The following is a 25475-nucleotide window of genomic DNA, read 5'->3' as shown; positions in this document are numbered from 1 at the left end:
TGTCTATTTTCCGGCGTGCACTGCGTGATGCCGTAGCTGCTGAACTTATGTATTTGCAAGACAGTGGTGTCATTGCACCTGTTTCTGCTTCGCCATGGGCTTCACCTATAGTGTGTGTGAAGAAACCAAACGGTCGTCTCCGTATTTGTGCTGACTAAGTCTACAGTAAATCCCCAGACAGTGGTAGCTACGTTTCCCTTACCGCGTCCTAAAGACATTTTTGATATGCTTGGTGTGGGAAAATTCTTTTCCATGATTGACGTGCGGGACGTATACTTTCAGATCCCGCTCGACGAACAGTCACAGCGCTATTTTGTAATCAATACCCACCTTGGATTGTTCAAGTTTCGTCACCTTCTGTTCGGTTGTACTTCGGCTCCTGCTATATTTCAGTCTCATTTGCAGCAGTTGTGTGACACTGTCCCTGGTTGTTCCAATTATCTGAACAATATAGTTGTATCAGGTTGCACCCCTGAAGAACATTAGCAGAATTTGCGTGCCTTATTTACTGTACTTTTGCAGGCAGGACTAAAGTGTAACAGAGACAAGTGCAAATTTTTTCAAACTGAGATTCAGTATTTAGGACATATGATTAACGGACAGGGTATCCACCCCTCACTGTCACATCTCAGTGTGATTAGGGACTTGAAAGAACTTCAGTCTGTGTTGCAAAATTACATACTATATTCGGTTTATACCAAATGCAGTGCAGATTGCAGCGCCTTTGCATCTCCTTAGGCGTAAGAGTGTTTCTTTTGTTTGGTCTACGGAATGTGACGCTGCTTTCCACAAGCTCAAATCTGCTTTGTTGAGTGATTGCTGTTTGATTCCTTTCAATCCAACCAAACCGGTTGTTTGGGCTGTCAATGCATCGTCTCATGGCATCGGAGTGGTTCTCTTGCACCGCATTAATTCTGTCAATCGCCCGATTGCTTTTGCGTCTAAGTTGCTCAGTTCTGCCCAGCAGAACTATTCTCAAATTGAGAAAGAAGCTTCAGCAATTGTCTATGGAGTGACAAAGTTTCACGATTTTTTGTACGGTCGCAAGTTCTATTTGGTCACCGACCATAAGCCTTTGACGTCGTCGTGTCCCCCGTCAAAGCCAGTTCCAGCCCATACGGCACAAAAGTTGCAACATCGGTTTTTGTTTTTGTGAAACTACAATTACGAAATTTTGTTTCGGCTTACGGCCCAGCATAACAATGCTGATGCTTTGTCTCATCTACCTATCGGTCCTGACGCAGTGTTTGGTTCTTCCAAATTGTCATGCGTGTTTATTGATTAGCAGGATAAGGAATTAGCTGAATGGCCTCCATCTGCTATGCAGATTCGTGATTCACTTGTTTGATGCTAATTTGCACAACATCACAACTTGTCTGTACACCATGAACTGACAATGATCAGTCTCGTGTGGTTGTACCTCGTTTGTTTCAGTCGGAAATCCTCCGATTGCTGCACGCTGGTCATTGGAGTATAGTACAGACGAAGCAATTAGCGCTTCGTCACTACACTTGGGTCAACATTGATAAACATATTGAGAATTTGCTTGCTAATTGTCGCTCTTGTGCAGAGCATCACACTTCTTTGTGTGGCCGACTCTTACTGCGCCTTGGCAGTGCATCCATATTGATTTTGCGGGTCCTTTCTGGGACACCCACTGGTTGATAGTTATTGATGTGTACAGCAACTTTCCTTTTACTGTGCCTACTACATCTGCGAGTACTGTTCAGGCTTTGACGTCTAGTTTTTGTATTGAGAGCCTTCCTGAAGTTATTGTCTCTGACAATGGCCCCCAATTCATGTCCTCAGAGTTTGAAGCGCTCTGTGCTGCTAACGGCATTCGCCATCTGACCTCAGTCCCGTTCCACCGCCAGTCGAACGGCGAGGCTGAACGCTTTGTGCGTACGTTTAAGTCAAAGATGAGCAAGTAGTGCACAAAGCATGCTTGCAAGCGCACACTCTGGACTTTCCTTGCTTCCTATAGCTCTCAGCCGTGCGGCACCCGTTCCCCGCGGAAATGCTACATAGCCGTGCCCATTGGTTGCTCCTGCAGCTATTGCACCCACCACCGCGTGCTCCTGCTGCTTTGCCTCATTCTGGCTTGGCGCCACATGATTTGGTGTTCAATCGCGTTTTCTCTTGCAGGCAGTGCTGAGAGCAGGGGCGCATTCTTCACCATCTTGGGCGCACCTTATTTGTCATTTCTGGTCCCTCCGGCACTGTCAAGTGACACCGGAACCAGACCCGTTTGTGCCATCCTCTGTTTTCTGCCGCTGGTTGTTTTCCAGCAGAGCTGAAGGCTTCGCGGCTTCCGCCGCCTCAGCCCACGACTCCACTGACAGCGCCTCCGCCGCTCGCGTCTGCCATTGTTGCTGCTGTTGGTCCAGTCACCGCTAATTATTTGTTGTCTGCAGTAATATTTACAGTTTTAGTTGTAACAGTAAAACACACATAGAAGTGATTTTCAGTTTTTATTCGAAAAGTACGTTGTTATAGACTGAAATTCAATTTACAAATGTTTTTGACAAGAAGTCAGAAACCTGTCTCATTTGTTTATGTATGTTTTTCTTGAAATAATTCTAGCATGTATGATGTATTGGGACCATCAGCATCATTTGCTGCAGCAGGAGATGTAGCTGTGCTATTGCAGCCTGGAAGTAGGTTTTGAGGAAAACTTACATAGCCTGGATAGTAAATGTACTTTGACTGTGGTGTAAAGTTCTTGTGATCGGAGTGGAGGATCAAGAACAGGCTGTGAGGAAATTGAGGGTCCACAATTTCCACCATCTCCAGCTGGCCACAGTCAAAAAGGGGCGTTACTATAAGTAGCTGAATGTGACTAATGTAGTGGGGCTTATTCTTCAAACTGGGCTTCATTTATGACTCTCACTTCCCAGTGTTTTTCAAATTCACTTTCCGAGTAGTCCTAACATGGAGTGTACAAAGTTGCTGATCTCATCTGAATCTCGCAGATAACAGAGTTTGTGTCAAAACTATCCACAGTGGCCGCTTGTCTGCGAATAAATGCAATCTCTGTGTGGTAGTGATCTGTCCTATCCATATTGTTATTAGACAAGAAAAAAAAATCTACTCACAAAATGGCAGCAGGAGAACAGACATACAACAAAAAAGTTTTGTGTATGAGAGCTTTAGGAGCCAGTGACTCCTCCTCCTGGCAGAAGGATTGAAGGGGAAGGAAGAGGTGTGAAGGAAGAAGACTGGGGAGGTTTAGAAAACTGAGTAGAGTTCAGAAAAGACACCCAGAATCCTTGCTCAGAGGAGACTTACCAGATGGGATGAGACGGAAAGACTGATTGTTGGGGACAGCACTGGATAAGACTCTGTGTGTGTGTGTGTGTGTGTGTGTGTGTGTGTGTGTGTGTGTGTGTGTGAGCGCGTGCTCCTGGTGTCACTTGGTGAGCAGATTTTTTATCAATACAATTACATTACATTGTCAAAAATTGATTATTTTCATTGTCATACTATCCACATTGTTGGACTTTCCATTGTTTGGTTATTTAATAACAACATCCTAAAACATGGCCGTCCAAGAATTTGTCTTGAGGGCCATACCTTGGCAACAGAGCCATATTACTCAGCCTCACTGCACATATCCCCTAACACCGTGGCGCGCTGTCTGAGTGTAAGGAGGGTGAAGATGGAGAAACTGCAAAGGCACAGCATTTAAACGGCAATGCAGTCTCACTGGGTACTACTCTGTTCTATATTTCACGTTTCTCAACAACATATATCACAAAGAAAACAGATTTTCAGTATTCTTTAATTACTTCTGGCATGCTGAAGACATAATATAATTTTTATCCAGTACAAACTGTAGGCATAAGGATAGACACAGACAATTTCACAGATTTTCACACTCAATTTGCCATGTAACAGTAACATACTTAGTTTCATAATTGAAAAAAGGTCCTTCACACAATTATGTCGATTGAAACACTTAAACACTTTTGCAACCTCATTATGGGAAAGTGAAACTCTACCTGAGGAACGCAATGTAGATGTCCAGCACAGTTTTGATGCAAAAGCAGTTTTCATAAAAACAGGAATTACCTCGCACATCAGTCAGTTACTTCTGCACATGCACAGGGGTGCTTCCAAATGAAACAGCAAGTGGATTTGAAAACAGCTAGACAACAGATATAAATCTGACAGTGTCTTCAAAACGTTTAGGGATATATGCTTATAATGCTTTCCAGCCCCCTATGAATTCTTCAAATCTCGCGTTTCCTTTAACGGCAGTGAGCTTACGGAACGGGACTGTGTTTCTCAGAATTTGTCAATTCCATAACATGATTTCTTTTTAAATGGAGCCCCATCAAATCAGAAATAAGTTTATTTATTTATTTATTTTTTTCACCTTGCAATGTCTTACTGTGGCTGTGTGCTGTCACAGACTTAAAATGCAAGGTCGCAGTCCATTCCGGATGTTCTAATTTTTGTTCTTGCACTCCTTTTTCCTAAATAAATTCAACAACAGCAAGTTTTAAATCAAAAAATCATTCCAGACATGCCCTACAACTTAATCAATGTACTTTAAAGTAATATATAAGTCTCCATACTCTTTTCAGTTCCATCAAACTGTTGCAACTGACAGTGGAATAGCGGGTGCAACTTCAGAAATTTTACAATTAATACCACCATTTTCTTCACTTATTGCATGCCTGCAAATTAACACAAAGTACTTCTTGATGTACAGAACAATGTCGTAAATTTTTGCTCGTTCATTGTCAACAACATCTTTAATTTCTTTCTGCATGATACTGTAAAATCATTTCATATCAAATTTGCAATACCATTCACTTATGCAACTGCATGACAGATCTTGAGACTTTTCATCCTCTCTTCTGTTATTCCTGCTCATTTTTAAGGGTTTTTTCCATGATAGACCTCTAGACTTTCTTTTTGTGTAAACATCCACTGGACCTGTGAACATCCTTCATATCACAAAAAAACAGTGAAGGGCAAATAGCACCGAATAGAACTGAAGAGAGTTGTGCCAACCAAAAAATGCCACACTGCAGTAATCTTGTGCTGTACCAAGTACTTCCAGGAAGAAACAGCCAAAGCCGAGACATACATGCAATTGTAGAGAACTTAGTGTAGAACAGTCATTTACTTTGAAATTTTATGACTGGGCGTAGGTTAGTTATTGGTAGGCATAACCATAACACCACCAGTTGTAAAATTTTGAAGTTTCAATGGATTTCACTATGGTATTAGCGAAGTGATGATTATATTATGTCTCAAAAACCTCTGAACACTTACCAGCACGGGTGCACTGAGTACTGATACTCGCCCCAAGGCATCTCCAATGTACAGCTCATTTTGAGCACCCCAACACAAGGCAGTAACTTCAGTACCAACATGTTCAGATGACTTGTGCAAATGACGTGATCCAGCTACATGGTTCCGCTCAAGCATACACACTGCTCCCTTAACAGTGGCAAATGCAAACAGCTGCTCATCAGGAGAAACTGTCACATGCTGAATAGGCCCCTCCTAAGAGTAACAGAAAGTAATTTAATTACTGCTTTCTTTTTAGGCAGGAACAAAGCTATATCAGTACTCTGGAAAGGAAAAAAAAGTTAATTAATGCAACAACACCATGGAAAGTAGTAAAATTATTTGAGTGAGAGATGATACAAAAAGACTGAACAGGTCTTGAAAACTTCTTCGAACTCTTGGAATGACTGAGTCCTTCAACTCGATCAGAATTTCGGTGTTGAAGGAGGTGTGCCTGGCAATATCCCATACGAAAAGAATACCAAACTAAAGCAATTGCTCATATCACAGTATTATTTTACGAGTATTTCAGTCCACTAGTACTCCACATAATCAATGGATATAATCCTGAATAATTTAACTGCTCCAGTAGAACACAGACAGAGAGCAAAAATACTGTTTCCTTTCATAAAGTGATAACACAGTGTATGATCATATTAGACTGACAACAATATTATGTGTGTTCCTGCCACTGAGGAGAACAAGACTTTTGGGTTTTACAGCAAGATGTGAACTATTTCTTTTATTAGTACTTTTATCTACTTTTGGCAACAAAATTCTTCATCCTATTTCAATGAAATGATGATCAAAGAACTGCGATCCACGAATAATGTTTTAAAATGCATATTTTATGACTGTAGTCATTTTCTCCACTTACATGTAACAAGAGTATAGTTATTTACTTTTGTTTTATTTGAGTCTACAATTTATTATTATATCACAACTGCCCACTGTTGTTTTTATTCATCTGTAGATCACTTTTACAAGGACATTGGACACAGCATGGTATTACAATTTACGAATAACAAAAATAACGTAATTCATATACACAGACATTTGTGCTACTTCACTCATTTTATCGTTTGTGCACAATACCACTTTGCAAAGAAATTATTTAAAATGTAAAAAAAAACTATTGCTATACTAGTCATTCATTTCTCACCCCCATTCACCGCGCACACACACACACATACACACACACACACACACACACACACACACACACACACACACACACACACACACACACTGTTTCACTATGTAACACTACAAAATCAGCTGACGTGAGGACCATAGCGATGATGGTTGGTTCCCATTTTGTGTGCCGAGACTTCCCATTTGCTAGCCTTAAAAACTGAGCATAGTGAGTGAGATGTTGAGATCAGAACAAGAATAAGGTGTTAGTTTTACGCACTGCATAGTTTTGGGAGTAAGTTTTTCAGAAAAGAAAGAAAAAAACACAGTGAGAAAATGTTATGGAAATGACATGTGTTTTATTATTGTTAAAGCATTACATTTCTTACCGAACTCATACTCTGTTATTAAAAGTAACATTCACTGTACAGAATATATTCCTCGATAGGTACTTTTAAGTGCCTTTTTAAATAAGTTTGTTTCGTAATCTCTTAAATTTCCTTGGGCAATTTATTTTACAGTTACCAAAAAAAGAAAAAAAAAACTGGTTTCTGTTTTATGTTTATTGATTCTTGATAAATGTGAGACAGAGTTGTTTGTGCAGTAACTATCAATGTTATTCTTGATGTATACAACAGATCAGTGAACTTACTCACATGGTGTAGTTAAAATTCCCAGAGTTTTTAAAAGATCTTTACAATGAGCTTGACTGCTATTTTTAGTTATTATTCTTATGAACTTCTTCTGTAGTCTGAAACCTGTGTTCAAGTTTTGTGCTTTTGTTCCCCAGAAAAGAATTCCATAGCGAATAGACACTGACTGCAGGCCTTCTGTCTAGGAGGCAGCATAGGGAGGGGTCCAAAGAGGGGGACCTATCACTGGCAGATGCCGAAGAAGGGGGACACTTCCCTGGCTGGGTAGGGCTAGCAGCATCCAGAGGTGAGGGCATGGGAACCATAGAGGAGAAGGAAAGGAGAGAGAGGGGGACTGGGATAAGGACGGGGGAGGAATAGCAAAGGATGTAACAGAGGCAAAGTTAGATGTTATATACACATAGTGAAAAGTTATATTTCAGGTGAGCCACAGTGTACTGTAAACAATGAAGGGACTTCAATCTGCCAAGTGTGGAAAGATGTACTTGTGAGAACAATGTACATGGGCAGCGGAACGCAGGAGAATCGTGGAGATTAACATGTTTGTCCAAATGAATGTGAGGATTTTCAGGTGCCCGGTAGATGCAGCTTTGGCAGTTTACAGTACTATTTTGTTTGAATTGTCCCTCATCAGACCAGATAACCATGCAAAAATGTTCATCCTTGCAAAGCACGCCTTCAAACCACTTTAAGTACTCCATCCTTCAATCCAGTTAATCCTCATTCATAGCATGAAATTTGCACTTTCCACTTTGCAGTCTTCAGATTTTTGTTTTATGCTTTATCAGCTTACCCTGCTTTCATGTGCACGGTGCTTCATGGATTTCTCAGCCGGTCTAGTAAAATTTTGCAATGCAGCAGCTCTGGAAGCTGGATTTGTTGATGTTTTTGGTAAGCCAGACCTTTCCTCATGCACAACCTGAAGAGCATCATCAGTTTCAAATTTATCCCGAATATGATAAATTATTATACGTGTTGGTAGCCTAGATCTGTACACATCATGCCATTGCCGTTGTACCTGCATCATGTTTTCATACTTCCAGTACCACTTCAATATGGGTTTGCATTACTCAAATGAAAATATTACTTCATTCATTGCTGCACTGCCAACTGCTGGAAAATGCATGCTAATTTCTGTTGAGAAAACAATGGACTACTCTACCGTGTAAAATTGCAATGGTATGTCATTTTGGTTCAAAGATATTATCTGTCAAAAAGAATGTAAATTTTTCTGGACCCCTCTGTCGTGTGTGTCTCTTACACATTGTGCAGGTTGTTTTGTGGTGAAATGAGAAATTTCTGTTTTTGCACGTTTAATTTCAGTTATTTTTTACCCACGTCTCTACCTTCCCAAGTGTTTGCTCGAGACAGTGGATTAACTCTTTATTAGTTTCACAGTGCTCTACTGGTGTTAAGTTATCTGCATACAGGATGGTACCAAGTTAAACATGCATGACTATCCCATACACTGGGTGGTCCTAAACTATGTGTCAAAAATGTAAAGGCAGGTACAAGGAACCTAAATAAGCAGATTTCGAACACAAATAAAGTGTGCGGTAATGGTACATTACAGTGCTAGCTTGTACAGTGGTATGAATCACAGGAAACCGAAAAGACATGTAAAGACAAATAACATCAGAAATTTATTCATAGTTTTCGAGAGGTGCTCGAAACAGTGGCAACCAACTGCGATACACAATTAAAAGTGACGGCGCATGGATCGGCATACATTAGGAAAGATGTCAGGCATTTTGATCACATGACCAGCAACAACAGACACGCAGGCAACTAGCTCTTCTTCAGATGAGACAGGACTCTTGTAATGCCAGGCTTTTCAAATGACCCTGCAAGAAAATCCACACAGGTCAAACTAGGAGAACACAGTGGCCAGGGAAGTGGATCACCCCATCCTATCCACAGCTGGTCATAGACAGCATCCAGCTGATTCCTGAACTTTCGACTGAAGTGAACTGGGGCTCCATCCAATATGCTGGAACCATATTCATCTGCAGATGGCTAGAAGAACATCACACACAAGTTCTGATAAGACCTCCTGTAGAAAGATGATGTATGTGTGGCCAGTTAAATGACAGATAGAATGTACAGTCCTATTAAGTTATTGTGCACTATGCCTTCCCAAACATTAATGGAAAATTTTTCTTGGTAGGCATGTGCTGTTGTGACATGTGGGTTAGCATGTGCTCACAGGCGAGAATTAGGGATGCTCAAAATACACAACTGTGTAAAGGTAACCTCATTAGTAAATAAAAGATCTGTAGGGAAGGTTTCATTGGCTGTAGTTCACTATAGGTATTAATGAGCCAGGTGGAGACATGGAAAATAATCATCACGGGGCACTGCTTGTACTCTCTGTAAATGATACAGATGCATTCCACCTTCACGTAAAATCCACAAAATACTTCGATGGCTAACACCTAGCACACGTCCTACAGCTCCCGAGCTTGTCGAAGGATTATCCTCTACTCTGTTTAGTATTATTTCTTCCATTACAGGAGTTTTGCAATATCTTAGAACACCAGTTCCACAACTGGAAACACAAAATGAGCTACTCTCTATGAAGACGCTCGAATGTTGGGCGAACCAGCCGATTCCTATCCGAGAATCACTCCCTGTACATCCTTTGAAGAACAAATCCATTTCCTTGTGCAGTCCCATATACAAAATCTATGTCGGCCAGCTCTGCATTGGGGAAACGATGCATGCTGACTGACATCTATGTGGGAAATAATGAAACACTGGTCATCAGTGTGCTCTAATTCTAACGGCTCAAGGTGGCACTAACACACACACACACACACACACACACACACACACGGACACGTATTCCTACATGACATCTGCTTATTTTGGTCTGCAATCCAGGATGCAACCACAGAAATAAACACACATGTAACAAAAAATGAAATATTTGTGAGATGCATCATTGTAAACAAATTACAGCAATTAAAACAGTATTACTGTTAGTTCCTGCCTAACCAAAACCTCAAAACCAACAGATTCGCAATAAAAAACTAAATTTTGTAAGCAGCAGTATAGCAACTATTTCAATTTTTAATAAGAACCTCTCAGAATCTTTTACAAATGCAAAGAGGGTTGGGGGGGGGGGGGGGGGCAGAAGAAAGTCTGCAGCAGAACGCGAACTATCTTCATACCTAATGCAACTTCATAATATGACATTTCTAACCATGTGGCTACACGGAACACATAACAATAAGCATTTCAGATATTGTGTTACTAGCTCATCATGGCAGTAATAGCCATTACTACAAATCATACCACAGATGTTGAGTTTGTGATGGATCTTCAATGAGCTGTTCCCTTTAACTGGAATGGTGTCATAACACAGTTTCAAATATGGAAATTAGCTTTTCCGCAGTGCCCATTTTGATTTGTTTAAACAAATGAAGAAAGTACATACATAAATTTACAAAAGCAGAAATATTACTTCAGGATAAAATCATCACTAAACTCCATAACAATGTAATGTATGCTCATGAAAATATTTCACAGAATGTAGAATGTGTATTCGATTGTGATTTTATCAGGATTCTTAAATAATGTTTTCTATTTGGGTTTCAATGAAGTGTTTTGGACTGTAATCTTTGACCACAGATGTTATCAGGTTTCTTAAATGTTTTATTCTCTTTGGATTTCAATCAATTATAGTTCCTTTGGCGATTTTGATTGTTTATAGCTTTTGAAGGTTTGCTTTTAGGATACTGACTGGTCTTTGCTGGTTAAATTTGAGTGGTTCATAGTTTCTTTGGTGATTTCATTGGTTTGTGCAAACTGTATAGTTTGTTTTCCGGATAGATTTGTTGTTTCCTGCATTCATTTACTTGGTTTTTGTAGGATCTCAACAGTTTGTTTCTCCATTACATTTATAATTTATTTCGTTCCTTTACCTGGGATTTGTTTTGTTGTCTACCAGATAAATTATTTGCTTAGCAGCATCTATAGCATCTCCCAGTTTTGCTTCAGCTGTAGATACGGCAGTCATTACCTATTTTGAGTGAGCCAGGAGATAGCACCATCTGCGTGTACAATAAAGCCACCAGATATTGACCAGTTTTGTTGCACCCCCCCCCCCCCCCCCCCTGGCCACATCAGCATAACAGTCTGGAGCCCCATTGCTAAAACTGGACAGTAGATTATGGCTAGGTCACATATATCAGCTAAATACCAAAATATTCATTTTAATCTCACTACATCATATGCTGGTGCTGAGTGAAGTGTTTGATACATTTAAGTCAAATCGGGACCCATTCCAAGCAGCAGAAACATCAGTGCTCCAACTGGTTGTTCATAGGTGATGTATCTGGCTTCTTTACAATAGATGTTGAAAGAAGTTTGCACTCCTGAAAACTGAACTGCTCCAAAATCTTCCTTGCATAAGTTTGCTGACTTATCTAGACTGCACCATCCTCAAATCATTAAATCTTGAGTCTGAGGATGCACAGTGCTGGTTTCATGATGATCTTGAATTTAATTTTCAACTCTTCAATGAACTCCTGGCTTCCTGCTCCTCACTCACCATAACTAACCCACCATCTACATAAAGAGCGAATAACAGTGTCACCTTCTTCTCTGATGTATAAGAAGAAATCCACATCACTTGCCTTGAAACCTGCTGACAAGAGAAATCCTAAAACACATTTATTCTCTAGCATCTCAGTACTTGCTTAAGTCCATACAAACTTCACCTAGATTTTCGAACTCATCCTGTGCCATCACTGTATCCTTCTGGTTGTTGCAAATAGATTACATCTAAATCCTCGTATAAGAAAGCAGTAGATATGTATCATATGCATCATCTCAGCTGCACCAACACTAACGTGGAACAAACTACACTCAGTTTAGCTACTGCACTAAAAGTTTTACAGCAGTCTACACCACAGTACTATTAAACCCCTCGATGACAAGTCTTGCTTTACATAACTGGAAGTCACGGCAACAATTTATTGTCTCAAAAATCATAAAAAACTAAAAAAGTCTGGATTATGCAAATGGAAGGTTAACTCATTTGTAAACATTACATATAGGGAGACAGATGAACAAACAAACAAACAAACAAACAAACAAACAAACAAACACACACACACACACAGATACAGCACGAGAAAAAGAAACATGAAAACAAGGTTGTTGTCGCAACCCTGTTTTACTGTCAGTTGCAACAGTACATAACAGTACATCACAACCTACACGCATTTCATGGCATCGTCAGGAGTCTCCCCAAGAATCGACAATAATGTAACATTAGACTAGATGGCAGTCTTTTTCCAGGAGAATGAAATGTGAAGAGGGGCCACACTGTGAGTTGCGCAGCCATTCAGGATGACGTTACCCAACTTTAACAGCACTCTTAAGTAAAGACTCTAGTTCACCATGGGAGAAATGCACGACAATGCTTATGGAAGCGGTGGGGAATGTTGCTCTACCGCACCAAATAGCAGCTCAGTGGGTAGATGCATTCAGGCATGGCAGAGCTGCGACAGCAGACATGCAACAATGTGGGCGGCCTATCAGTGTGCATACATACTGTGCTCGTAGCCAGATTGGCCAGTGCTTGGAGAACAACAGAATGGACGCTGTAAGAATTACAGTACCGTAATGGTACTGAGGTTGTTGGTTAGTGCTTCAGGATGCAAAAATACTAATATCATAAGCACCTATATCAAAACGTAGCAAAAAAAAAGTATTAAATAAAAACACGAGATGAAAAAGGCAAAACCCAATCAAGCAACTTTAAAAGAGGAGCAACTAAGGACAAGGACAGCCCTAGGGAAAATTTCTCAAAACATTGTTGAGATGGCAGAGGTCCCCACGAAGGGGAGGGAATCAAATTTGCTTCGCCATGCCACTGCAGCAAATAAGAAGTAAGATGCGATGGACAGAATGCACACCATCTGCTAAAACATCCGACAAGGCAGACAGCAAAAAATGGTCACCTGATCAGAACGTGGCGCACCATCAAGGGTTGAGAGAAGTAAGCATAGAGTGGGGCAGGATCGGCACTTAATAAATGATGGTGACTAAAAGACAGTGTCCTATAAGCAGGTAGGCTAGAATTATCTCCTCGTGATGTGAGGACCGAAAGTCGACAATGCTACGGGAAGAGGTTTATGTCCCAGAGTTTGTTCTCCTGGAGAGAAGACCACTGTGCACTCCTAGGTCATACTATATGAAGACACACAGTGACACGAAGATCATCCGAGGGAATGGAATGACTAGCAGCCCGAGGGAGAAGAGCTACAGCCCTTGCAGCAACATCAGCACCCTTGTTCCCTGGCACACTGACATGACCAGTGACCCATACGAACACCACGTTAACGCCCCCCACAGTAAGCGAGAGAAAGTATTCTTGGATCCGTTGTACTAAAGGGTGGACTGACTAAAGTGCACTATGGCTCTGAACAGCACTGAGAGAATCTTAGCAGACAACACAGTTTGGAAGCCCGTTTCAGCAAATATACTGGGTGGTATGATAAAACAGTGTAGAGCTCCGCGGTAAAAATCAAGCACTAGTCAAGAAGCAGATATTGAAAAGGGTCATCGCCAAGTAAAAAGGCACACCCAACACCATGGTCAGTCTTGGAACTTTCAGTGTAGACAACGACACTGTCCCCAAGCCATGTGTCAAGAGCGAGAAACTCCCTGCAATACACCAGGCTGGAAGTAGTGTCCTTAGGAAGTGAATAGAGTCCGAAATGACCACATACCTCAACACGAAAGGAGGGTGGGTAATGTGGCATGAAGCGTAAAGCAACGCTTTCAAAACAGAGAGAAGATGGACACAGCCCATACTGGTGGTCAAGTGAATCATCAAAAAATGGAGCATAGGATGGGTGACTTGGCATAGAAGACAGATGACTTGTGTAACAACTGAGGAGAACATCCCGCTCGTAAGACAATGGTAAGTAAGAGCGTAAAGAGTCTCAATGGTACTAGTATAGAAGGCACCAGTGGATAAATATATCCTGCAATGGTGGACGGTGTTAAGACACTGTAAGATAAACGGACGTGCGGATGAATATACAATACATCAATAATCCATTTTCAAATGGGCGGTATAAATGGAGGAGGATGGTTCGATCCGCTCTCCACGAGGCACTGCATAAAACATGTAGATTATTGAGGAAGCAAGTACAACAAGCTGTCAGATATGAGATGTGGGAAGACCAAAAGAGTTTCCTATCAAACACAAGTCCCAAGAATTTTGTTGGGTCAATGAATGGAAGAAAAAATGAGCCGAGACATAGGAATGCGTGAAGAAACTCCTGGTGCTGCCATATGTTCATAGAAACAGACTTGTCAGCGGAAAAGCAGAAGCCATTGTTGGTGCTCCACGAGTAAACATGATCAAGAAATCACTGAACATGCAGCTTAAGTCAGACAGGTTCATTGAGAGCTGCACCAAATTGCAAAGTCATCAACAAAAAGAGAGCCTGAGATACCTGGCAAGAAACAATCCATAACGGGGTTAATGGCTATGGCAAATAATATGACACTGAGCACGGAACCCTGAGGCAAGATGATCAACTGCAGAATAATGCCTGTAGAACCCACATACAGTTTTTGTGAAGAGATTCTGAGATTTGAGCCACCACACAAGCTGACCATTAATCATACGTTTCATCACCTGGCAGACACCGCTGGTGAGGGACACAGGGCATTAACTGGAAAGAAAGTGTTTGTCCTCACCAGGCTTAGGTATGGGAATGACAATGGTGTTCCACTAGCAACTGGAAAATCTGCCATCTGTCCAAACACGGTTACTATATGTATGGAGGACAAAGCATATGAGCCCTCAGGACATAGGTATTGCAACATCAGAATGTGAATGCTGCCCGGTCTTGGAAAGTACGACTGGGACGAAGAGAGCTCAAGTTTAAGCTCCCTCATAGTAAAGACAGTATAGTAACATTCACGATACTGGGAGGAGAAAGATATCTTCCACCACCTGTTTCAGAGTGAGGAAGGCAGAATGGTAATGGGTGGGACTCTGTCTCCAAAATATCGACCCAAGGTATTGGACAGATGTTGTTGTTGTTGTTGTGGTCTTCAGTCCTGGGACTGGTTTGATGCAGCTCTCCATGGTACTCTATCCTGTGCAAGCTTCTTCATCTCCCAGTACCTACTGCAACTTACATCCTTCTGAATCTGCTTAGTGTATTCATCTCTTGGTCTCCCTCTACAATTTTTACCCTCCACGCTGCCCTCCAATACTAAATTGGTGATCCCTTGATGCCTCAGAACATGTCCTACCAACCGATCCCTTCTGCTGGTCAAGTTGTGCCACAAACTTCTCTTCTCCCCAATCCTATTCAATACTTCCTCATTAGTTATGTGATCTACCCATCTAATCTTCAGCATTCTTCTGTAGCACCACATTTCGAAAGCTTCTATTCTCTTCTTGTCCAAACTATTTTTCGTCCATGTTTCACTTCCATAAATGGCTACACTCCATACAAATACTTTCAGAAATGACTTCCTGACACTTAAATCTATACTCAATGTTAACAAATTTCTCTCCTTCAGAAACGCTTTCCTTGCCATTGCCAGTCTACATTTTATATCCTCTCTACTTCGACCATCATCAGTTATTTTGCTCCCCAAATAGCAAAACTCCTTTACTACTTTAATTGTCTCATTTCCTAATCTAATTCCCTTAACATCACTCGACTTAATTCGACTACATTCCATTATCCTCATTTTGCTTTTGTTGATGTTCATCTTACATCCTCCTTTCAAGACACTGTCCATTTCATTCAACTGCTCTTCCAAGTCCTTTGCTGTCTCTGACAGAATTACAATGTCATCGGCAAACCTCAAAGTTTTTATTTCTTCTCCATGGATTTTAATTCCTACTCCAAATTTTTCTTTTGTTCCCTTTACTGCTTGCTCAATATACAGATTGGATAACATCGGTGACAGGCTACAATTCTGTCTCACCCCCTTCCCAACCACTTCTTCCCTTTCATGCCCCTCGACTCTTATAACTGCCATCTGGTTTCTGTACAAATTGTAAATAGCCTTTCGCTCCCTGTATTTTACCCCTGCCACCTTTAGAATTTGAAAGAGAGTATTCCAGTCAACATTGTCAAAAGCTTTCTCTAAGTCTACAAATGCTAGAAACGTAGGTTTGCCTTTCCTTAATCTTTCTTCTAAGATAAGTCGTAAGGTCAGTATTGCCTCACGTGTTCCAGTGTTTCTACGGAATCCAAACTGATATTCCCAGAGGTCGGCTTCTACTAGTTTTTCCATTTGTCTGTAAAGAATTCGTGTTAGTATTTTGCAGCTGTGGCTTATTAAACTGATTGTTCGGTAATTTTCACATCTGTCAACACCTGCTTTCTTTGGGATTGGAATTATTATATTCTTCTTGAAGTCTGAGGCTATGTTGCCTGTTTCATACATCTTGCTCACCAGATGGTAGAGTTTTGTCAGGACTGGCTCTCCCAAGGCCGTCAGTAGTTCCAATGGAATGTTGTCTACTCCGGGGGCCTTGTTTCGACTCAGATCTTTCAGTGCTCTGTCAAACTCTTCACGCAGTATCGTATCTCCCATTTCATCTTCATCTACATCCTTTTCCATTTCCATAATATTGTCCTCAAGTACATCGCCCTTGTATAGACCCTCTATATACTCCTTGCCATTTTGCACTTCCTGTCAATCTCATTTTTGAGACGTTTGTATTCCTTTTTGCCTGCTTCATTTACTGCATTTTTATATTTTCTCCTTTCATCAATTAAATTCAATATTTCTCTGTTACCCAAGGATTTCTACTAGTCCTCGTCTTTTTATCTTCTTGCTCCTCTGCTGCCTTCACTACTTCATCCCTCAAAGCTCCCATTCTTCTTCTACTGTATTTCTTTCCCCCATTACTGTCAATTGTTCCCTTATGCTCTCCCTGAAACTCTGTACAACCTCTGGTTCTTTCAGTTTATCCAGGTCCCATCTCCTTAAATTCTCACCTTTTTGCAGTTTCTTCAGTTTTAATCTACTGTTCATAACCAATAGATTGTGGTCAGAGTCCACATCTGCCCCTGGAAATGTCTTACAATTTAAAACCTGGTTCCTAAAACTCTGTTTTACCATTATATAATCTATCTGATACCTTTTAGTATCTCCAGGGTTCTTCCATGTATACAACCTTCTTTCAAGATTCTTAAACCAAGTGTTAGCTATGATTATGTTGTGTTCTGTGCAAAATTCTACCAGGCGGTTTCCTCTTTCATCAAGAGGGCAAAATATTGGTCCAAGGTCTTGGATAGATCAAGAGGGTCCACAATGACATTGTTCGTTATGGTCGAACCAGAAACCAAGGTTCCTGAAAGCTGATGGAGATTATCTCAAATGACGGAAGAGAGAAAGTAAAACTGGTAAAAGAGCTTTGAAAAGGAAGTCAACTAACTTTCTTGCTATCTCTGAAAATGCAGCAACACTGCGCACTTAGCTGTTTATAACAGATACAGTTCGCCATCGTGGAATGTAATTTAAAAACGCAAACTCTGCTCCATACGCGGATTGCTAAGTGGCATGCCTCAGTCTGCCAAGGGATGGGGGCACATCATGGCGAGGAAGAGATGCAGGTATGGAACATACCGCAGCAGTAAGGATAGCATTTGGGTCGTTCCACGTCAAAGGGACCACTATTACAGGGTGTTCCCACTTGACCATCTCCAAATCTAAATGAAATTTGGTGTTAAGGTTCTACATGGACTTTGATGGTTTCAGTCCAGCACCTTCAGTGGTTGAATTTTTAGGGGCTTTTAAAGAGAGGTTATTCATGTTCGCATCACATACAGAGGTGCAAATGTGCCCAGTTTGCCAGGCTTTTTTAAAAAGTTCTCGCAGGCATTTGGTCATTTGGTTTAGTATACATCAGATAATTTTTTATGCTGAACCACATCACAGCAAAAGTTAGGGATTTAGCCACACTTAAATATAGATACCAGCCCGTAAGCAGCTAAAAAAAATCGTCACACTATTCTGAGAGCCTAGGTTTGACCGACCACTTATACTTTTCATATGAACGAATCACACCAAAACCTCAGAGGGTTATTCCTTCCTATGATGTCTATATATGGATCAAATTTAATTAACACTGAGTGCCTAGATGAAAAGATATGCATCTGCAAAAGGTGCCCAGAATTTTCTATGTGCAAATTGTAGGGAATTTTTGGGAGGAAATATCTCAACTGTATCTGGTTGTTTTTTTTTTTTTTTTTTTTTTTTTTTTTTTTTTTTTTTTTTTTTTTTTTTTTTTTTTGCCACAGCTGGAAAAAGCATGCTTTAACCTTTCAAAGCTATATTGTTTAATTTCTGAGTCTTGCATATTGATGAGTAAGAATATCTATCAAAAGTAGGGAAAAATGGATTATCGATAAATACAAAAAAATTAATACAATTTGAAGTTGTACATCAAAAAATTTGTAATTGTACTATCTTCTAATAGTATAAGATTTTCCTGTGGTTTAGGGAATGTAACTCTGCTAATAAGAAGTGTTTTTACATTATTTTACAGCACGGAATATAAATATAATAAAACCTCAGAAAATACTCTTTAAGATTACAAAACCTAGAAGATCACAATGGAATGCTATGTTGCTTTAGAAAAATTTAACCCTATAACTCACGGAGGTGCATGACGCTCAGTTTACATCGGCATCATAAAGAAGCAATAGTTACAATAAGGCTCTATCTATATAATGCTGAATCACCACTTTCAATTTTTGCTTTCATTATTGGCAATTTTCACAGCATCACTCCTGTGGGGTGTAGTCTTTGGTGTAGACACTGTACAATCTTAGTGTTGAGTACAAAGTATTTGAATAATCAATAATCATTGTTTGTAGCCAAAGTTAAGCACTAAAACAATGTATTTGATAGGCAAATTTGTTTATTTTATCTGCCAGAATCTGCTATGCTTCAAACCAGGATATTTATGAGCTTTCAAAACTGCTTGTTATAGGTTAATAAACTACTGTATAAAATGAACCAAGAGACCCTTGCAAACTGCTACTTTGGTGGATCAGATGGAGCTGATTGTCGTAAGTCATTACCACACTATTATGGCAAAAGTCAACTACAATCAGTTAGGAAATGTCAACAGTAGACAAGGAGCTTTTATGGCGACATAAATCTGACAATGCTTTCTATTCCCATGTTGGCCAGTGCTGGTACAGAAGGCCTGCAAGGAGAGGTTGGCTCCTCTTTGTAGTTTGTAGGCGCCAACAAGCTCATCTGCTACTCTGATGATAGTCTCACCATCAAATCATCTTGGAGGCAAATAACTTAAAACCTGTGTGAGCACTGATCATGGCAAGGTCAAGAATGCTGTAAAAGACATGCACAAGCCATTGGTGGGTGCCAGCTCGGGCACTATGGAGCCTAGTCATTCAGTCAACTATATCGCCTCCTCCCTTAGTTTCATTGTAAAACTTCAACTACGGTGTGTACGCGGACAAGGAAGAAAGTTTCAGATTTTACCTGAATTTCCCAGTTAACAACGCACTTTTTCCAAGGTGAAAAATATACTTTTTCCATGATAAGCGACAGTAAACTTTCCCTTGGAGCTGTAAAAATATCAATCCTTTGAATAGTAAAGATTTTGTACACCAGTGTGGAACTTCAGGAAACAAAAAAAACTCGGCAGAAAGAGAAAGTTTTGGAAAAACCTGTGATGTGCAGCAACATTTATGCTGCATATTTTCATATTATGATAAGGTGCATATTTTTGTATTCATATTGCGAAAGCATAGATTTGCAACAGCACACTAGTTTTCGAAGCACTGAAATCAAGACTGACATGCACTTTTGTAAGCCGGTCATAGCTCATGTCACATGATCTTATCTGTCAATGACAGCAAATATTCAGAGCATACGACATGTAATGTAGTCAACCAACAGTAACATCACTGTTAAGTAGTGTGGACACACAAATAGGAAAAGTTAATAGTTTAAATTAATGCAAACAGTGTAGCTACAAGAAAAGCTAAACTATCATGTATAATATTGGTCTTTCTCGGATGTGTTACACTTTAAGATACATCACACAAATGTGCTAGTAGATGACAATGTCTGGTCTTCTGGGTTCGAAATTCTTCAAAGTGGCTAGTCCTCAATGCATTAAATTTTAAATGAGAGCCAAACAGTCTGCGATTTAAGAAATTCATTGCACATTTACACATGTAATATAATTCATCTTGCATAAAAGGAAATTTACTTTGAAACTAATGCTTTTAAAAGCACCATTCACAATATTTTCCTACGGTCTGTTAGAAATTGTTTCATCAGTTGCCAGAGAGTACCAGAAAACAGGAGTTATTGCACATGGGCAGCTACAATTACGTAGGAAGTCCATATCTTCATAGATAAATAGAATTAATAGATCTTACATGATGTCATACAAGAAATAGGATACTCCAAGAGCATCGGAATTTCATACACCATACTAGGATGCATAATTAGGCTTAAAGTACACATGCATACGAGGGCATTTGAAAAGTCTGTGCAAAAATATAAACTACTTACGAGTTTGGGGTAAACCTTTTTTATTTTTCGACATAGTCTCCTTTTGGACTTATACACTTTGTACAATGCTGTTCTAATTTGTTAATCCCTTCCAAAAAATAGGAATTGTCCAAGTTCGCAAAATAGTTATTAGTTGCTGCAATCATCTCCTCGTTTGAATGAAATCTTTGTCAGCCATTTCTTCAAATTTGGGAGCCAAGTCTGGAAGTAGGGGGGGATGTAAAATGAGCTGGAATCCTATTTCCATTAATTTTGCTACCACAACTGCTGAGGTGCGTGCTGGTGCATTGTCGTGATGGAAAAGGACTTTTTTGCAGTCCAATCGCCAGTGTTTTTCTTGCAGCTCTGTTTTCAAACGGTCCAATAACAATGAATAATATGCACCTATAACAGTTTTACCCTTTTCCAGATAGTCTATGAGGATTATCCTTTATGAATCACAAAAGACAAGTCACCATAACCTTTCCGGCCGAAGGAACGGTCTTCGCCTTTTTTGGTGCCGATTCTCCCTTGGCAACCCATTGTTTCGACTGTTCTTTGGTCTCAGGAGTATACTAATGTATCCATGTTTCATCCACAGTGACAAAACAATGCTTCAAGTCCTGCGGATTCTTCCTGAAAAGCTGCAAACCGTCGTTGCAACACTTCACACGATTCCATTTTTGGTCAAGCGTGAGCAATTGCGGAACCCATCTTGTAGATAGCTTTCTCATGTCCAAATGTTTATGCAAAATATTATGTACTCATTCATTCGAGATGCCCACAACACTAGTAATCTCACGCACCCTAACTCTTCTGTCATCCGTCACCGTATCATGGATTTTATCAATGATATCTGGAGACGTAAACTGCACAGGGTGTCCAGAACATTCAGCATCACTTGTGCCCATATGCCCACTTATAAACTGTTCTAATCGAAGGTTCAGAGTCATGGTAATGTTTATCAAGCTTCTCTTTAGTCTCCTGAGGCGTTTTGCCTTTCATAAAGTAATCTTTAATCACCACACGAAATCCTTTTTTGTCCATTTCTTGACAATCACTCGATTCCTTGATTCACACAAATGCCAAACCCAAAGAAATACACCAATATGGCTGAAACTTGGTGTGCATTCTTTCCAAAGATGCTACTAACTAAACACGACCTCAATATGCACTAGTGGTGCCATCTCTCGGACTTTGCACGAACTTTTCGAACACCCCTCGTATGTCCAGATTCCAAATGAAGTAGGTCCCAACCTGATCTTAAGATTTCAGTGCAGTTTTCAGGATGCAAATTTTCTTGGAATACCAATACTGTATTATCTCATGTCTGGTTCTTTATTATGGCATAATGACGTAAGTGCCAGAAGATGAAAATGTGCACTTGAAATTCAGTGAATAGTTGAACCTAGACAACATTGTGGAACGAAACACTTGGTTTCTAACAAATTGACTGCCTCTGGGGAAAACATTAATGAAAGCCAAATTTATTTATCAAACTGACAAAAATAACTTCATTATTCTGCAAGGCGACTGACTGCCATAAACGTGGAAATAAAATAAAATCAGAAAACAAACAAATAACATATGACAGCCTTCTGTAATTATGTGAATGTATTTTAATTCACTCGATAGCTCCCAACAACAGAAATCCATTTTGTTTTCATTTGATGTGAGAAGTGTAAACAAAGAGGAAACATCAAAATCACTAAACGTAAGCATGGCTTATGTGGAGACTAACCCGCTCCGTGCTAAAACCCAGACCCCTAAGTGCATGCAGCAATCTGGCAACTTGGGTGTACCAGAAAATTTTTCCGGCTACCATTTGGCTACTTGTCGCTACTGCTGATACAGCTAACAGCCACACTTCAAATAGCCAGAAGCGGGAGGAGGTACTATCCATACGCAACTACTGCGCATGTGCGTGAGCCCACAGGCAACTGGTCAAACGAACCTAATGTAAACAGTTGTGATGTCATGCTTGTCGGCAGCAGTTTATTGTTATGAAGTATTCCACAGTCTTCGTCCTACAGCCTTTGACACATTTCGCCACTTACCAGCTCTTACCAGCCAAAATTACAAACATTTAACTGAATTTTAAAACAATGAAAAATTCCCAGAATTCTAAAAAATTTCCAGGGTTTTCCTAGTTTTCTCCAAGATGAAAAAATTCCTGGTTTTTTTCCACATGTCCCGGATTATATACACAATGTTCACAGTTTCTGAAAATTTCTTCTCAGTATTCTCATTGAAGTGACATCCAGCATGCATGTTACTCAGAATAAGAACATTTTTTTCTTCTTCTTTTTGTCTTAATATCCTGTAGGAAGATTGTCACCAAATTTGTACAAGTTTGTTGCATACAATGCGTCATCTCCACTTCGCACCACAGGAGGGACCTCTTTCAGTGATCTCCGCATAGTACCAACTAAAATAGTTCATTTTTGTTTCAGCTCATTTGCCAGATTCACAGAAGTGAAGAAATTGTCATTCGTGATGTTAAATGGTCACAGTTGAGGACTGCCTGTGCCAACTTCATAAAATGGTGCCCAAGACCTTCGCTCAGACCTAGACTTTCATGTTTGCCACAGTAAGGCAATCCGTTCAGGCAGCAGCACTTGTCAGCGTCACACAAAAGCCAGTATTTTATCCAACACTTATCTGGTTTCTTTGGCATATACTGTATGAATGGGCACCTGCAGTTGCAAGGATACAACACCCATCAGCAATCATGTTCTCACCTCGCTTGTAACAGGCAATGCAGTATATAGGTTCCATATTTCTGAAGGAAGGCAAAATTTATCAGTTTTCTTGTGTTGTCTCCTTGATGATATAAAATTAAGCCTAAGAAGACAGCATGTTGCCAGTCCGTAAGGAACGGAAAGCCACAGTGATACATAACATCGTCCGACCTCCAAATTGTTCTTATTTCAGGTTATTTTTTGTCCTAAACTGGCATAATACACTTCAACATCTCGTGAATCGCTTTGAGCCATGCTCAGAAACTATTTGAAGTCTGCAGACCAGTGTTATTGAAATCAAATTACATTAAACTGCACATGGGTAAAAAAACGTCCTACATGGTACATCAGGTGTAATAGGTAAATTTCTCGTACTTCTAAGTAAGCTATAGGGATGAAATTTTGACGAGTTGTATAACTCCAGAAACGACTAAAAGTCACAGGAGCGTCTGGTCCTGCAATGATTATGAAGGGGGCAGGACCCTTCTGCGTCAAAAATGATTCATGTGGCACTCCTGATGTTAAATTCAACTTCTTATTGTATTTGCTAGCACGTTTCAAGTTCTCTTCTCAACACTTAATTGCACTACCACAGTAAAGAGAGAACATGGTGCTATTGCCACTTTCATGTCAGTCATGCAGTGAGCCAACTTTATTGTCACACCTTCCCACTATTCACGACATGTGCTATGGTGACAAGAATTGATGAGGCGCACATCTGCAGTAAATATATTTATTCTACACAAAAGAGTAAATGAACAACTGACATATGAAACGTTCACAATGACTAAGAACTTGCGATCATGAAGCTGATGGCCTCATGACCATGATAGCTCCACTCAAACACTGTCCTGAAGGGTACACACTTCTCAGTGACGTGGACCAGAACGAAGCAAACTTTCTTCGCCATTGCGAGGTGCTGTGTACTTCATGTACATGATAAAATGAAAGCAAAAACAAACAGAGAGCACCAAGCTAGCTTCAATACATGCCAGCAGAGCACTCGCATTGGACTCTATTTGTGGTCCATCTGCACTGTACAGTGGCTCAGCTCACACTGCCTGTTACTTTCTGTTGACCTGCACCCTTGATATCACACCACTGTCAGAATTCTGCCTATTGGTAAGTGTGCATGCTGATGGATACCTGACACAGCTAACTTGTGCCAGCTGTGAGCAACTCTGGCCCGTTCACACATTTCTGCAACACGATTGCACATAGATCGCCATTTGGAGAGCAGAGCTACGGAGCTTTAACAAGGCACAAGCATCATCCAGCCTGCATATGGCTTGTAGACAGATGTTTGGGTTTCATGCAGATCATCGTGACATCATTGCAAGCACCATGACGGTGAGCCATCAGTGGTGACTGGACACGCGCACAGTAGGTGTGTCCTCCTGCAGCTGACTAGTGACAGTAGTGGCACACGGTGCTAGTCGCAAACTGCCTGTAGTAACATGTAGCTGACCTCACGGCTGTGAGTACAAAAGACCACCTAGAAAAGCACTGATGATAAATGATAACAAAATAAAGCATTCATGGGCTGCACTGTTCAGAGTTCACTGACACACACACAGAGACAGAAGCATGGTGCGGGATTCAAAGCGGCCTCAATGCTTCACCGTAGTGGAACCACATAGTTTAAGCGAAGTGTCCATTCTCTTGCAACATTGATCTCATCATGACTTGAACTGCAAAGGACAAGCCCAGCAGCACAGAGTGCGGTGCCCAGAGCTTGATGGCAAAGAACATAAAAACCAGTGTGGAAGTTCATCCTGCCTAGACACCTGATACAGTGCTGACACAGGGAAGTGAACACGAGTCCAGGAGCTGCAATGGACAAGCAACCAGTCATGTGGTAGTTGGTGTGTGGAGCTCCAGTGGAGGCGATGTGCTGATTATGTGGCCTGCTGGAGACAGGGCACCTACATCAAATGGTGATGAGGTGCCAAGTTGTAACCCATTAAATACCTGGATTACAGGCAGGCTGTGCCGCATGGTGGGATGTTGTTATGATGTAACTTGACTGTTTGAAGCAGACAACAGAATGAAAGCAAAAACTTTGGGAAGTGAAGTATGGAACTTATGGGCACCACTGCTTACA

The 25475-nt window shown here is 40.5% G+C and overlaps 1 protein-coding gene across 3 annotated transcripts in view; it reads right to left on the bottom strand.

Moving 5' to 3' along the window:
- Nucleotides 1-25475, bottom strand: part of LOC126412441 (Hermansky-Pudlak syndrome 5 protein homolog) — a 74742-nt gene that overhangs the window by 36519 nt on the left and 12748 nt on the right. For all 3 annotated transcript variants that reach the window (XM_050082040.1, XM_050082041.1, XM_050082042.1), the window contains one exon: nucleotides 5287-5520. In XM_050082040.1, coding sequence (XP_049937997.1) covers nucleotides 5287-5520 — 234 coding nt within the window. The remainder of the gene's footprint in view (nucleotides 1-5286; nucleotides 5521-25475) is intronic.

The sequence above is a fragment of the Schistocerca serialis genome, chromosome 7, assembly GCF_023864345.2.
Source record: "Schistocerca serialis cubense isolate TAMUIC-IGC-003099 chromosome 7, iqSchSeri2.2, whole genome shotgun sequence".
Classification (NCBI taxonomy): Eukaryota; Metazoa; Arthropoda; class Insecta; order Orthoptera; family Acrididae; genus Schistocerca; species Schistocerca serialis.
This window is presented reverse-complemented; position numbering and strand designations above follow the sequence as displayed.